The following is a 17052-nucleotide window of genomic DNA, read 5'->3' as shown; positions in this document are numbered from 1 at the left end:
TTCTGCTTCATCATAAATAAATGGTGAATAAAATGCCTCCACACTGTCAATTCACAAAGTTTGATATACGTGCATGTTTTAGGCACTTTATGTACGTCAAAAATACTTTTTTTTTAAATCCAGCTTCATCTTAATTACATTTAACGAATAAAAATCGTTCAAAAATGAGGAACGCTTCACGAATTTGCGTGTCCCTCCACACTGTCAATTCACAAAGTTTGATATACGTGCATGTTTTAGGCACTTTATGTACGTCAAAAATACTTTTTTTTTAAATCCAGCTTCATCTTAATTACATTTAACGAATAAAAATCGTTCAAAAATGAGGAACGCTTCACGAATTTGCGTGTCATCCTTGCGCAGGGGCCATGCTAATCTTCTCTGTATCGTTCCAATTTTAGTATATGTGCTGCCGAAGCAAGCACGAACAAGTGGTCTAGACGTCTGCTATTTATAGCAGTGTCTCCGGGAAAGTGTTCTCGAAGGTGGTGAGTGGTTAAACCATGATTTAGTCATTTACCAGGACAATACAAGCACATTTGATGTGCTGCAACACACAGATGTCAGTGTTCACACTCATTTCTGATCCTTTAAACTGTATGTTTGGTGTAATATATGTTTTTCTGCCAAGAAACAGGCAAGCCAGCGGATCAGGGCGGCCCTCTAGCCAGTAGGATTGGCTCTCAGTGCTGACGCATTCAGGTCATGTGATCCGTTCTCCTCCCCCAGCACTGCAGCTCCCAACCCCCAACGTCAGGACTGCTCTCGTGACTCGTGTGAGACCATTACACCAGAAGCATCCAAAGGTCTTTGCTTTATATTTAACTTCTTTTATAAAGTTAGAGGCTACAGCGCCTCCATCTGCCACAAGCGGGATCTCCTAATCAGCAAAAACAGATGTTTATAGCCTTAAGTTATAGCACAATTCACTACAAAAATAGAGCACAATGTTGTGTCTGAAATGTATGTACATTAGCAAGGTCATTTAATGATTCCTTAATGTGAACCTACTACTTTTTTATTAATGTTATGAAATCTACACATTACATTACAGTGAAACGAAGTCAAGTTTTGTCACAAGTTTTATCAAAAGGTAAGTGAGCTAACATGTTAGCCTTTTGTCACTGTTCATGTTTCCCAGCACAGCTCCACACAACTCTACATTATCTACATTACAGCAGCTTCCCTCGCTCACTTAAGACCATTACATACAGAGACAGACATCAGATCATCCACAAATCTACAGAAATGTGATTTGAGGTTCTAAGGAGCAATGCAAAACTTGATAGCTTGTTTTGGTTGCTTTAGTTTAAACTGTAATGTCTCAGTTCACCGCTAGAGGGTATAAAAGTTATGTCTGGATCATAGACTGAATAAAACATGGATGTAGTGTCCGTGACGTCACCTGTAGGATTCTGAAGAGCATTTTTGAAGCCCAGCTGTTGCCATCTTGGCAGCGCCAAGGGCAAAGAGGCGGGACGTTATGTCTTTCTCTGCCACTAGGTGGCGCTCGAGTATAGGATATGCCTTTGTTTACTAATAGAAACGTCACTTCGGTCTTAAGTTTAAGTATTTTACTGCATAAGCAGATAAATAGCAAATTCGGATCTAATTTCTTAAAGGTAGGGTTTTGAAGACTAAAATGGGCGTCGCCAGCCGTTGCCATCTTGGCAGCGCGTCACTCCCGGATAATCGAAACCTGTCACTCAAGTGGCCACTCCCTTAATAAGCAGAACTTTAAGGCGTAATATAAATTAAACGGACGAGTTCATGTCATGAAGGGCAAAATTAGCTATATAGTAGGGATGCACAAATAAATTCTTGGCCGAAGCCGAAACCTAACAAAATGAAACACTGGGCCGAATACCGAACACGGTTTTTCGAGTTTCCCCCCCACCCCATGTATTTTGCCAATTTTTTTTTCACCATTGCATAAATTAAATAGCCAAAATGTGCTTTTTACTGTTTTGTCTTGCTTTTCAAAGAAAAAAATCAATTAAAAAAAAAACATTTTTTTTAATAAATATATATTTTTTTTTTATATTTAACACTGAACATTTTTTTTTACATTCTAGCAGACATTATACCAACAAATAACAATTTAACTTAAAATGAATGAGTTAGTAAAATAATATTTTTTGGCCGTCAGACCTCCTTCTTGAATCAGGCATGTATTTTTTTTACTGTACAAATAAAAGCAGCCTTGCTGAGAAGAGACTTTTTAAAACATTAGAAAATATTACAGATCCCAATTTGAACACTATGTGTGTAGGTTATAATAAATGTATTAACAGAGCGGTTGTAATTGTCTTACTTTTTTATTTTTTCAGAACAACAGTAAAATTACAATACTAACATTTATGAATGTCGATGGAGTTCTTTCTTTTTCTCAACTTTTATTTTGGCGGAAACGCGCAGGAAGACCTCAATGCTTTTTGTTGACAACAGCAGATTTATAAATGAGTCTCATTACGAATACGTCACACGTATCACTTTGTCACATGCCTTGTAAAAAATCATAAAAATGTGTGAGCAACTGACGAGTAATGACAAAATCCTGCGACAAAAGCACGACAAATCCCTGACAGTAAACTGCTGCCGCGTTCTATTTATGACGTATTGACACAAATTTCAAATGATTTTCAACTGTCGCTTTGTCGCATCCAGTGTAGACAGACTTTTTAGCTGTTGTGGCGTAATGTGTCACTTTGCACTGGTTGCTATTTGATAGCGTCACGTCATTGTTCGGCAGTTTATTCAGTCTTTTCTCTTATTCAGCTGTTTTTATAAGAGCTTTTTTTTGCTATTTTCGGCCAAATAATTTAGGTTGCCAAACATTCTGTGCATCCCTACTATATAGACCAAAACCCATTTTTGTACCAGGCTGTAAACATTTTTTTCTGCTGTAAAATTGGGCATTTTAACATGGGGGGGTTGGGTCTATGGGATTGATTCCCTTTTGGAGCCAGTCAATGAATTGCAGTTTAAAGGACACCTATTATGCCCCTTTTTATAAGATGTAATATTGGTCTTGGGTGTTCCCAGAATGTGTCTGTGAAGTTTCAGCTTAAAATACCCCACAGATCATTTATTATAACATCTGGAAAATGTCATTTTTGGGGCATGTCTAAAAAAACTATTTTGGTGTGCATCACTTTAAATGCAAATGAGCTGCATATTCCCCCACATGTCTACATCGCACACCTACAGTAATAAGCAGCCAGTAGAAACAACATGACCGAGCGAGAAAACCGGTGTTCAGCCGTATACATGGGAAGCCAAACACCAAAAAGTGTGACAAAACAGCGCGAGGTTAAAGAGCTCGCACCACGCTGACCTGTAATCGGCGCGTCTCAATGGACCGAGCCACGCCACCGACTCGACAGCGCAGGGAGGACGTGTTTGCTAGCGCCACCGAACTATCAGCGCCGCTAACTAATCTTACCAGCATGACACTGATCAATTAAAATACTTCAATAACATACGCGCACACAAATGCTTATTAATTTATTATTTTTAAATGTAAAATTTATTTTAAAATGGTATTATTTTATGTTCTCTCTCACAGACGCCCACACAGTACAGACACGCACTCGCGCGGAGATGCGGACACAAACTTGTTGTCAGAGCTGCGGCTGCCCCGTCTCTCTCTCTAATAACTGCGTTAGCCTGCATATCAATGGCTCAAGCCACTGTTATTAGCTCTAAAATGACGTTTTGGAATTTGCGACGTAAGGTTTGGGATAAGGTGCGTAAAAAATTAGCTAGTTCAACATACACGAGATTTCAGGACCGAAACATGTCAAATGTCTCTAGGCCGTTAAAATTATTAGAGAAACTAGATAAAAAAGTTTGTCAAGTTTAAACGTTGCCTGTAAAACAATCTGCATTCACTTTCATTTTGTCAGCAAGGTTGCCAAACCTGTTTGGAGAGGGGGAAAAAAACACCTCATCATGTAGTTTTTAAAGTTTGGTCGTAAGAGTGACGAGACTGATTTGATCAAATATTTGGTAACTTATAATAACAATCAATTCTACGTAATTTAAAAGTGTTTTGTTAATGATTATTTACTGAACATTAATATACAATTGTAGATGATTAACTAGATAAAAAAGTTTGTCAAGACAAACTTTAAGTTGGCTTGAGAAAGCCGGACCAGAAAGTTTGAAAAGTTTAAGGAGTTTAAACATTTTTAAGTTTGATGGTTTTCAGTACATTCTGTCAGAGATAGATAGATAGATAGATGTAGATAGCATGTTGCTAGCATGATTAGCAAGTGACTCGCATGTCGCTAGCATGATTAACATGTGACTAGCATGATTAACAAGTGAATAGCATGTCGTTAGCATGATTAGCAAGTTACTAGCATGTTTCTAGCATGATTAGCATGCTACTATCATGTTGCTAGCATGATTAACAAGTGACTAGCATCTTGCTAGCATTAGCAAGTGACTAGCATGTTGCTAGCATCATTAGCAAGTTACTAGCATGTTGCTAGCATCATTAGCAAGTTACTAACATGTCGTTAGCATGATTAGTAAGTGACTAGCATGTTGCTAACATGTTTCTAGCATGATTAGCATGCTACTATTAGATAGATAGATAGAAATAGTCAGATAGATAGATAGAAAAAAATAATCTCTGTCAGAGATGATAAATAGATAGATAGATGTAGATAGCATGTTGCTAGCATGATTAGCAAGTGACTAGCATGTTGTTAACATGATTAACAAGTGACTAGCATTTCATTAGCATGATTAGCAAGTTACTAGCATGTCGCTAGCATGTTTCTAGCATAAGCAAATGACTAGCATGTTGCTAGCATCATTAGCAAGTTACTAGCATGTTGCTAGCATGATTAATAAGTGACTAGCATCTTGCTAGTGTTGCTATGCGGTTGTTAAGGTACTCAGGCGGTTGCTAGGGTTTTGCTAGGGTACCCGGGGTGGTTGCTAAGGTGTTGCTATGCGGTTGCTAAGGTACTCGGGGTGGTTGCTAGGGTACACAGGGTGGTTGCTAAGATGTTGCTATGCGGTTGCTAAGGTACTCGGGGTGGTTGCTAGGGTACACAGGGTGGTTGCTAAGATGTTGCTATGCGGTTGCTAAGGTACTCGGGGTGGTTGCTAGGGTACACAGGGTGGTTGCTAAGATGTTGCTATGCGGTTGCTAAGGTACTCGGGGTGGTTGCTAGGGTACACAGGGTGGTTGCTAAGTTGTTGCTATGCGGTTGCTAAGGTACTCGGGGTGGTTGCTAGGGTGTTGCTGGGGTACCCGGGGTGGTTGCTAAGGTGTTGCTAGCATGTTGCTAGCATGATTAGCAAGTTACTAAAATGTTGCTAGCATGTTTCTAGCACGATTAGCATGCTAGCCACTAGTATGTTGTTAGCATGATTATCAAGTGACTAGCATGTCGCTAGCATGATTAGCAAGTTACTAGCATGTTGCTAGCATGTTTCTAGCATGATTAGCATGTTGCTAGCATGATTAACAAGTGACTAGCATGTCATTAACATGATTAACAAGTTACTAGCATGTCGCTAGCATGATTAGCATGCTACTAGCATGTTGCTAGCATTATTAACGAGCCACTAGTATGTTGTTAGCATGATTAGCAAGTTACTAGCATGATTAGCAAGTTACTAGCATATCACTAGCATGTTTCTAGCATGATTAGCAAGTAACTAGCATGTTTCTAGCATGATTAAGAAGTGACTAGCATGTTGCTAGCATGATTACCAAGTTACTAGCATATCACTAGCATGTTTCTAGCATGATTAGCAAGTAACTAGCATGTTTCTAGCATGATTAACAAGTGACTAGCATGTTGCTAGCATGATTACCAAGTTACTAGCATGTTTCTAGCATGATTAGCATGCTACTATCATCTTGCTAGTATGATTAGCAAAGTGACTAGCATGTCGCTAGCATGATTAGCAAGTTACTAGCATGTTGTTTGTACATTTCTAGCATGATTACCATGTCGCTAGGATAGATAGATTTCTAGCATGATTAAGATATCGCTAGGATAGATAGATAGATATAGTCAGATGATAGATAAAAAGAAAGAGAAAGAAAGAAAAAAGAAAGAAATAGAAGTGTGACGTGACATGTGGCCAAGTATGGTGACCCATACTAGGAATTAGTGCTCTGCATTTAACCCATCCAAAGTGCACACACACAGCAGTGAACACACACACACCGTGAACACACACCCGGAGCAGTGGGCAGCCATTTATGCTGCAGCGCCCGGGGAGCAGTTGGGGGTGCTGCAACCCACAACCTTTGGGTTACAAGTCCGACTCTCTAACCATTAGGCCACGACTTCCCTCATAAATATGCTGAGATGATATTAATTGGGTTAATATAATCCTTAAAGAGTGTGTGTATCAAGAGTCAGATGATAGATAGATAGATAGATTGTCAGATGATAGATAGATAGATAGATAGATAGATAGATAGATAGAAAGAAAGAGAAAAAAGAAAGAAATAGTCAGATAATAGATAGAAAGTCAGATGATAGATAGATAGAAATAGTCAGATGATAGATAGATAGATAGATATAGTAAGATGATAGATAGATAGATAGATAGATAGATAGAAAGAAAGAGAAAAAAGAAAGAAATAGTCAGATAATAGATAGAAAGTCAGATGATAGATAGATAGAAATAGTCAGATGATAGATAGATAGATAGATAGAAATAGTCAGATGATTGATAGATAGATAGATAGATAGATAGATTGTCAGATGATAGATAGATAGATAGATAGATAGATAGATAGATTGTCAGATGATAGATAGATAGATTGCCAGATGATAGATAGATAGATTGTCAGATAATAGATAGATAGATAGAATCAGACTGAAAATAGATAAATAGAATCAGACTAAAGATAGATAGATAAATAGAATCAGACTGAAGATAGATAGATAGAATCAAACTGAAGATAGATAGATAGATAGATAAAATCAGACTGAAGATAGATAGATAGAATCAGACTGAAGATAGATAGATAGAATCAAACTAGCATGATTAGCATGTTTCTAGCATGATTAACATGTTGCTAGCATGATTAGCATGCTACTAGCATGATGCTAGCATGATTAGCATGATTAGCAAGTTACTAGCATGATTAGCATGCTACTAGCATTTTGCTAGCATGATTAAAAAGTGACTAGCAAGCGACTAGTATGTCGTTAGCATGATTAGCAAGTTATTGTTATGGTTATTACTAGCATGTCGCTAGCATGTTTCTAGAATGATTAGCAAGTGACTAGCATGTTGCTAGCATGATTAGCAAGTGACTAGCATGTCGCTAGCATGATTAGCAAATTACTAGCATGTCGCTAACATGTTTCTAGCATGATTAGCATACTACTAGCATGATTAACAAGTGACTAGCATGTTGCTAGCATAATTAGCAAGTTACTAGCATGTCGCTAGCATTTTCTAGCATGATTAACAAGTGACTAGCATGTCGCTAGCATGATTAGCAAGTTACTAGCATGTTTCTATCATTATTAGCATGCTACTAGCATTTTGCTAACATTATTAGCAAGCGACTAGTATGTCGTTAGCATGTTTCTAGCCTGATTAGCAAGTCATGTTTCTAGCTAGCATGATTAACAAGTTACTAGCATGTCACTAGCATGTTTCTTGCATGATTAGCATGTTATTAGTATGTTCATAACATGATTAGCAAGTTACTAGCATGTTGCTAGCATGTTTATAGCATGATTAGCATGTTACTAGCTTGTTGCTAGCATGATTAGCAAGTGACTAGCATGTTTCTAGCTAGCATGATTAACAAGTTACTAGCATGTCACTAGCATGTTTCTTGCATGATTAGCATGTTACTAGCATGTTTGCTAGCATGATTAGCAAGTAACTAACATGTTGCTAGCATGAATAGCAAGTTATTAGCATGCTCCTATCATGATTATCAAGTTACTAGCATATTGCTAGCATGTTTCTAGCATGATTAGCATGTGACTAGCATGTTGCTAGCATTATTAGCAAGCGACTAGTATGTCGTTAGCATGTTTAACAAGTTATTATTATTGTTATTATTACTAGCATGTCGCTAGCATGATTAACAAGTTACTAGCATGTCGCCAGCATGTTTCTAGCATGATTAGCATGCTACTAGCATGTTGCTAGCATGATTAACAAGTTACTAGCATGTCGCTAGCATGTTTCTAGCATGATTAGCAAGTGACTAGCATGTCGCTAGCATGATTAGCAAGTTACTAGCATGTCGCTAGCAATTTCTAACATGATTAGCAAGTGACTAGCATGTTTCTAGCATGATTAGCAAGTTACTAGCATGTTTCTAGCATGATTAGCATGCTACTAGCATGATTAAAAAGTGACTAGCATGTTGCTAGCATTATTAGCAAGCGACTAGTATGTCGTTAGCATGATTAGCAAGTTATTATTATTGTTATTACTGGCATGTCGCTAGCATGTTTCTAGCATGATTAGCAAGTGACTAGCATGTCGCTAGCATGATCAGCAAGTTACTAGCATGTTGCTAGCATGATTAACAAGTTACTAGCATGTTTCTAGCATGATTAGCAAGTGACTAGCATGTCGCTAGCATGATCAGCAAGTTACTAGCATGTTGCTAGCATGATTAACAAGTTACTAGCATGTTTCTAGCATGATTAGCAAGTGACTAGCATGTCGCTAGCATGATCAGCAAGTTACTAGCATGTTGCTAGCATGATTAACAAGTTACTAGCATGTCGTTAGCATGTTTCTAGCATGATTAGCATGCTACTAGCATGTTGCTAGCATGATTAACAAGTCGCTAGCATGTTTCTAGCATGATTAGCAAGTGACTAGCCTAGCATGTCGCTAGCATGATTAGCAAGTTACTAGCATGTTGTTAGCATGATTAGCAAGTTACTAGCATGATTAGCAAGTGGCTAGTATGTCGCTAGCATGATTAGCAAGTTACTAGCATGTTTCAAGCATGATTAGCATGCTACTAGCATGTTGCTAGTACGTTTCTAACATGATTAGCATGTCGCTAGGATAGATAGATAGAAATAGTCAGATCATAGATAGATAGATAGAAATAATCAGATAGATAGATGGATAGAAATAGTCAGATGATAGATAGGTAGCTAGGTAGATAGAAATAATCAGATGATAGATAATCAGATAGATAGATAGATAGATAGAAATAGTCAGATGATAGATAGATAGAAATAGTCAGATGATAGATAGATAGATAGAAAGAGTCAGATGATAGATAGATAGAAAGAATCAGATGATAGATAGATAGAAATAATCAGATAGATATAGATAGATAGAAATAGTCAGATGATAGATAGATAGATAGAAAGAAATAAATAATCAGATAGAGGAGTTTGAATGAGTTTGAATGGGTTAGAAATGGCACATAGAAAGGAAGTCTGATTGAGTCTAATGGGCTTCAGTGTGTTTAGATTTGAATTTTGACAGTTGGAGTTTGTCGGAATGTTCAGGTGAGCAGAGACTTTTCAATGTAAGTCTATGGGATTTTTATGATTTTTAATATTCATTTTTAAGAAAACCATAAGTCTGATCAGTTAGAAAAGATATAGCACACCCGGTCAGATCAGTCTGAAGAGCTGGGCTGAGTTTGGAGTCTGTACAGTTAAAGCTCTAGGAGGAGTTAGAGTTCATAATTTAGGATCATAATAATAATAATAATAATAATAATGTTTAAATAGCATTTCAGTAAGTTGGCTTTCTCAAGCCAACTTAATAATGCACTCCCGAAGTGGTTATGGCCACGTCGCCACGCCTATTAATGGAATGGTCTTTCTCAGTTCTCAAACTGATTAAGAACTACATTCGATTTTTATTGACTGAACGCAAGCGCTTATTGCGATAGAAAACACTAACTGTTTCCACTGATTAAGAAATGTTTTTGTTAGCTTGGGTGGTAATATAAGGCCTTTTATATTAATAGGGAAGGGGGGCCCAAAAATTTGTTTTACCTATGTCACGAAAAGAGGTAAATCCGGCCCTGCCAACAGCACTGAAACATGCGGTGCAGACAGAGAACAGAGGAGCACGAGCAGCTGATATACTGCGCATGTGTGTACTACTGAACGAACGGCACTGCTACAGCAGTTCTCGGGTCAACAGTTCTCGAATCACCAGTACACTGAACCGAGAACCGTTTCTTTCGGACACGGTCGACAATCGACACTGAGAACCGATGATGAGCTGGAGATACTGAGCATGCGTGAAGCTATCTGTCTAGCTGTTTATTTCTGAAAACTGATGCTGATATTAACATATGCGCGCGAGTGAACCGAGGACTTGAATGAGGGGGCGAATTTGACGAAATGAAGTTTATTTAATAACATAAAACTTACTGGAAAGTGCAAATGCAGTTTTATTGGTCTTATGAAGTATTCTAATTTGTTGAGATAGTGAATTGGTTGGATTTTGATAAATGCGAGCCAAAATCATCACAATTAAAAGAACCAAAGACTTAAACTACTTTAGTCTGTGTGCATTGAATTTATTTAATACACGAGTTTCACAATTTGAGTTGAATTACTGAAATAAATTAACTTTTCCACGACATTCTAATTTATTGAGATGCACCTGTATTTACTATTGTGTATGCACGTTATATTTTAAGCTTTATGAGCTGGATTTCTGTAAGGTTACGGTTTCTGTAAAAAGTTGATGAAGACTTCACTTTCTTTCTTTTCATGACATCCGCGTTTGCACATCAGTGCCAGTATTGGGTGCTTTTGCAAAACGTAAATGTAAGAAACTTATCCAAGATGATGATGATGACGATGGTTATTACTATTTATTTTAAGTTATGGTTACAAATTACTTTATTTGAATGTTTTTGAATGTATTTTCAATTGCCGGGATGATAAAATTGACGTCATTACGTGATGACGTAAAAGAACCGGTGAACCAGTTTTTTGAACCGGTTCATTGAAATAAACTGTCCGAAAGAACTGGTTCACGGAAAAGAACCGGACTTCCCATCACTACCAAACACAGAACACCGGGATTGCTTACTAGACATTGTTGACATTACAGCTTCTCGAGAGCGAAGAAAATGGAGGACAGCGTACAAGCAAACACAACTCGCTGAGGGCGGAAACTACGGTAATGCAGGACTGTCAGTCAGCGGTCGTGGGCGGGGCCTAAACATTGTGACGTCACAATGCTAAGAGAATCAAAACAGCCTGTCTAATGAGACTGATTTGTTTTAATAGGGATCAAAAAAATGAGTGGGTGGATTTTTATCATTGTAGGGTAGTTGTGTTCACACTACCAACACACATTTATGTCCAAACACCGTGTAAAAGTGGATTTTGCATAATATGTGCCCTTTAAGTCACTTCCGTGTTGGTTTCAAGAGAAAGACTGGAAGGTTGCCGCTTGGTCTCATTCACCGGTGAGAAAACATTACAGTACAAAGCGCATAATATTACAATAATAATGCTTTTCATTCTCGCTGGAACACGCTGATGACGTATCATGTCGACGCAAACAGGGTATGCAGAGGTATGCAAATTTATTTTGACAGGCAGGCAGGACAGCCTATCATAATGTTCGGACTGAACATTTTATGGTCCTACGCCTTCCACAGGCGATATAAATACATACAAATAAATTTAGACCACTTAACTTAGTGATTGCTATTGGGATATGAAGAGATTTTCAACCAGCATAACAAAAAAAGTTTTGAACCAAATCACCTACCCTGCCTTTAATTTAAGCTTTTCCTATTCTGCCAGCTTGTTGCACTTACTAGCCCAAATTAAGTCTTATTCCAATAGTAATTCCAATAGAGCAACTGCTAGTAATAAGTACTGGCTTGCAAAGAGCAGCATTGAAAAAAAGAGAATGTTTACTCAAGTGAGTTCTGAAGCGATCCGATGATTTTCAGTCTCCTTTTGGCACTTCTATCAGTCAGGAGACGTTTATTACGAGCACGTGGTTATAATGGTTTCATGGCAGTTTCGGGAAACATTTTGTCCAGCAGTCAATTAAATTATGGTATCTGAAACATTTTATTCATCAGCCAATGAAACCTGAAAATGTAAAATACGATCTTTCCTACATGAAAGTGACATATGGGTTAGAGAGTTAGAGAGTCGGACTTGTAACCCAATGGTCGGGAGTTCAAGTCACGGATTGTAGGTGGGGGAGTGAATGAACAGCACTCTCTTCCACCTTCAATAACCACCACTGAGGTGCCCTCTTCTCTGGGTGTGTTCACGATGTGTGCACTTGGATGGGTTAAATGCAGAGCACAACGGGACACCATACTTGGCCACACATAACTTTCACTTTCATGAATTGAATGCACCAATTGCAGCATAAACCCCGCCCTCTCCATGTAAACGACCAAATTACGTGACCCAAAGCGCCAGCTCATTGATCACTACTGTGGAGACTTTGACGCCAAATGACGTCATTGGTGCAAGATAACAGCAGCCATACGTTTTTTTTTTTTTTTACAGTCTATGGTTCCAGTCCGTTACACTTTATCTTGCATTTCTCTTCAAACGGTCCCTAAAGTAGCTCCAGGTTCGAATGGCATAGCTGCAAGCGCTGCTCCATGACCGAGTTCAACTTGAGTACAGAATGAAAAAAATACAGGTGTGCATGTACATGTTACCTGGTGGATGACAGGAGCTGGAGCACTGATGACCTGCTGCACATTTCGCACTCCTGCTGAGTATTTGTATTGACTGGCTCCTCTGACTACAGCTCCGGCTCCTGCAGTTCTCCCACCTGCAGTCTGTGTGCCAATGTTGGCTAAGTCAAGAGAAAAACAGGTACAACAAGAAAAGATGATTCACATTCCAGCTAGAAACAGACCATTCAGGATGACACTAACATTCGTCAACTCTAGCTCATAATTTTACATTTTAACATATAGTTCAAAGTAATTGAGAGACAAGAGATACACAATGCATAAGGCCCATTTCCCATTTTTTTAAAGAACTTGTATACAAATACACACCTTTACAACACACATTTGTTTTTTTTATTATTGTGGGGACTTTCTGCTGGCATTGTTTTTATATTTGGCTAACTTAGCATGTTTATTAGTTTGTTTTCAACACTGTGAGGATTGGCTGGTCCCCACGGTTTAGTGGATTTCAAGTTTTACTATGCTTGTGGGAACATTTTGACCCCACAATGTAGGTTTAAAATAAACACAGAGCCTTACCCATTCGCTGGGTGTTGTTAATAATGTGAGGAACCTGAGTGGAGGCCTGGCGGACTGTGCTGATGGTGGTAGAGGGCCTGCGGGGCACCGCTTGTCTCACAAACTGAGCTGTAAATGGAGCTAATGCAGCCAATAACAGAAATTAACAAATACAAAACAAACACAGAGGTTAAAAAAAATAAATAAATAAAAAAAAAAAGGAAATGTGTATTTGAATGATATTAGTGGCATGTAATAAAACTACAGTATTGCTCATAGAAACAGGAATCACCCTCTATTAATAATCAGTTCTCTACAGTAAGTGCACAAAGACGGAAAACAAAAGGGCAGAGAGAGGACCAAAAACAGACACAAAATATTGTCTTAAATGTATTCCACGTAACAGTTATTCTTGTTTAATTTTGAAAAAACCAGAGCGTTTATCTATCTATACATCAGAAAGCTTTGGATAAATTTAACTTCATCTTAAAAGACTATAAAAATTATCTTTAGGTTCATTAGGTTTAGGATAAAAAAAAAAAAAGATTCATATACAAGATGTGAAACACTAGCTGTGTGTACTGCATTGTATATGCAAGAAGAAATATTTAGGCAAAGAAAGTATTTTGCATATTGGAAAATATTAAGTTTGGGGTTGGTAAGATTTTTCAATGTTTTTAAATAAAGTCTTATGCTCACCAAGGCTGCATTTATTTAATCAAAAATACTGAAAAATAGTAATATTGTGAAATATTATTACAATTAAAAAAAAATTATTGAAGAAATGTTTTCTATTCAAATATGTTAAAATGTAATTTATTCCTGTGATGCAAAGCTGAATTTTCAGCATCATTACCCCGGTCTTCAGTGTCACATGATCAAAAATGATTTAAAAAAAAAGCCTTTGTGTGTAATATCTATATGTAAATGTCTTTCATGTTACTTATGATCAATTTAATGCATAAATCCTTAATACCCCAAACTTTTGAACAACAGTGCATTATGTGATAGAGTACATGAAATCTGTAGTGCTACTGCATATATTGAATTGTATTGTCAAATGGGTTTAACTTTTAAAGCATTAAATCATGTGAATAATCAGAGCATGACTTTTCTTTTTCTTTTTACTTTTCACAGAGCCCAACAAGAATTGTTGCTAAATTGTTACGTAAATAGATCTTTACCTTGAGTCCTCTGTGCTTGAGCTGTCCAGCGTGGCACAGGCCGCAGGTTTGGTACGGTGTTGTAAAAAGAGCGAACCTGATGCTAGAAATGCAGATATGCATGTAAGTTCACACAGCAGAAGTAATGCAGATAATGCAATCATCATTCAAAACCACACATGCATATAAACCCTTCCACCCACTTGCGGCACAGAGGTCATGTAGTAGCCGGAGCTCTGCTGGTAGGTGGTGGGTATGGCAGGGCTGGGAATGGCTCGAATGCTGGCTAGTCTCTGCATGTACTGATTGGTGAGGATTGCCTTTCGCTCCTCTTTTCTCTGGGCAAGAGCCACGTATAGTGGTTTAGTGCTAACGATACGGCCATTCATCTCAGTCACTGCCTTCGTGGCCTCTTCAGGAGAGGAAAAACACACAAAGCCAAAGCCCCTACTGTGGCCTCCATCTGTCATCACCTATCCAAAATATAAGAAAATCAATAGCAAGACTGTTCAGTTTCTCTCAACGTAAAATTGCACAAATATGAGAATTTCCCTTTTTGTCAATAAGAACTACCATTTTAATGCAATATATTTTTTAGGTAAAACTAGCATTATTTTAGTGTCATTCATTTATCAATACTTTTAATTTGTTTTTATTTTCATATTAGTGAAAATTTGTTTTTACTTATTTAAAGTGTATAATATATATATATATAAAAATAAATAATTTTATTTCAAGTAACAAAAGTGTATGTTTTAGTTTAAGGTAATGTTAATCAACATGGGTGAAGCAGGATCTCCAATGAGATGGAAAAAAGGTGTGTAGGAATTTATTAATTATGAATTGGTTTTATGCTGAAAAGTGTGTCACCATGGAGCTAAAACAAATGCGCGTTTTCTAAAATAATGGCTAAATAGCTTTTTGAAAAGATGTATTTTTTCCAAATTAAAACAAAATTGCAGATATTCCAACATAATGTGATGAATTTTGTAAATCTGTTTAAAAAAAAAAAAGATTTCATGATTAACAAAGCAGAAAAGTTGTGCATTGTGACTATACAATTGACATCACTCCCTCATAACTAATAACCTTCAAGTCCGATTTAAAAAAAAAATGTATATTAGACTCCTATCACACTTTTTACTGTATTTTGTAGTTTGTTGTCCTGTCCTTGCTGCTATTTAGTAAGATGTGTATTCTTGAGCGATTTACATTACCTTTGCACTAGTGATGGTTCCATAAGGTGCAAACTCTTTCCTTAGTTTCTCATCATCGATGCCGTCATCTAGATTTTTTACATAGAGATTAACCCCCTAAAATCAAACAAAAAAATGCATGCATCAAAATATTCCTGCTGAAAAATCAACACAGTTGAGCATATGCAAATGCTTCTAATACGATTAGGACGATATTGAATTTTGGCTGTGTTTTCAGATTTATACAAGTTACCATGCAGGTAAGCATATGTGTGTACCTGGTAGCGTTGTATGCGTTCCTGCTTTATTTGCTCAAACTTGCGTTTGAGTTCTCCCTGCCTCTCCAGTCTTTTCTGAGCTCTGCCCACATACAGGACTCTGCCATTCAGCTCTTTGCCATTCATTTCAGTTACTGCCTACCACAGAGAAAAGGAATGACTTCAGTCTCCATATCTACCGACATGTAAAGTACAATGTTTTCTTACCCTCCTGGCATCTCCGTGGTTTTCAAAGTTGACAAATCCAAAGCCACGAGAGCGTCCCCTTTCATCTGTCATTACACAGACGCTAAGGGTCTTACCTGTGAACCAGAGCCAGCTTTAAAAGAAGCAGAATCAATATTCCTAATGAAAAGTGCTTGCTGACGAATTGTAGATCTGAAGTCAAAGATTAAAAACCCCTGCTGATACTTTAAGTTCATCTGCATATTTCACACTTGTATATTCCCAAAGGATATCTTTACAAGAAATCCCCATATGAAACTGCTTACCAAATTCAGAGAAGATGCTCTTCAGTTTCTCACGGTCAATATCTTCACCGAAGTTCTTAATGTACACATTGGTAAACTCCATGGCTTTAGCTCCAAACTCTGCCTCACGCTCCTTACGAGACTTAAAATGCCCTACAAAACTGCAAAGGCCAATTGAAATAAACACCTAAAAAGAAAGCCATACTGGAAAAAACTAAGAATGTCAGTTCTGCAGTTGAAATAAAGGTGTAAAGTTTTTGATATTTTTAATTTAGAAAACATATATCATTTACAAGGACAAACCTCAAAGCACAAATTAAAGGGGTCATATGATGCCGCTAAAAATAACATTATTTTGTGTATTTGGTGTAATGAAATGTGTTTATGCGTTTTAAAGTTCAAAAACCACATTTTCCACATACTGTACATTATTGTTTCTCCTCTATGTCCCGCCTTTTTGAAACGCATTTGGGTTAAACTGTTCTGGAACAGTGTTGTAAATACAACTTAACCACTGAGTTGTAGTCGTGTCCTCTTTTGGAAGACCAAACAGTTTCAAGTAGAAACAAGAAACAACAGAAACAAGTAGTTTCGCTTTCACAACGAAAAACACAGCAGCCTAGCGGAAGCCCCGGCTTAGCGTGAGCTGAGGCCGGGCTAGAGTGAGCAGAGGCGGTGGGGTTGAGAACGGCGCAGCCGGCGGATTCGACGAAGGAGCGGCAACCACATGTGATGACCCTGGGCTGGACT

General features: G+C 37.7%; 1 protein-coding gene across 3 annotated transcripts in view; it reads right to left on the bottom strand.

Moving 5' to 3' along the window:
* Positions 1 to 17052, bottom strand: part of pabpc1l (poly(A) binding protein, cytoplasmic 1-like) — a 22584-nt gene that overhangs the window by 2036 nt on the left and 3496 nt on the right. For 2 of the 3 annotated variants that reach the window (XM_016505320.1, XM_016505321.1), the window contains exons 5-12: positions 16324 to 16463; positions 16040 to 16134; positions 15833 to 15970; positions 15576 to 15671; positions 14562 to 14831; positions 14380 to 14461; positions 13217 to 13336; positions 12659 to 12798 (exon numbers count right to left, since the gene is read on the bottom strand). In XM_016505320.1, coding sequence (XP_016360806.1) covers positions 12659 to 12798; positions 13217 to 13336; positions 14380 to 14461; positions 14562 to 14831; positions 15576 to 15671; positions 15833 to 15970; positions 16040 to 16134; positions 16324 to 16463 — 1081 coding nt within the window. The remainder of the gene's footprint in view (positions 1 to 12658; positions 12799 to 13216; positions 13337 to 14379; positions 14462 to 14561; positions 14832 to 15575; positions 15672 to 15832; positions 15971 to 16039; positions 16135 to 16323; positions 16464 to 17052) is intronic. The other variant, XM_016505322.1, reaches the window with a different exon arrangement.

Source organism: Sinocyclocheilus anshuiensis, unplaced genomic scaffold (assembly GCF_001515605.1).
Source record: "Sinocyclocheilus anshuiensis isolate Anshui unplaced genomic scaffold, SAMN03320099.WGS_v1.1 scaffold366, whole genome shotgun sequence".
In the NCBI taxonomy this organism is placed as follows: Eukaryota; Metazoa; Chordata; class Actinopteri; order Cypriniformes; family Cyprinidae; genus Sinocyclocheilus; species Sinocyclocheilus anshuiensis.
The sequence above is the reverse complement of the archived record's forward strand: the minus strand, read 5'-3'. Positions and strand labels throughout refer to the sequence as shown.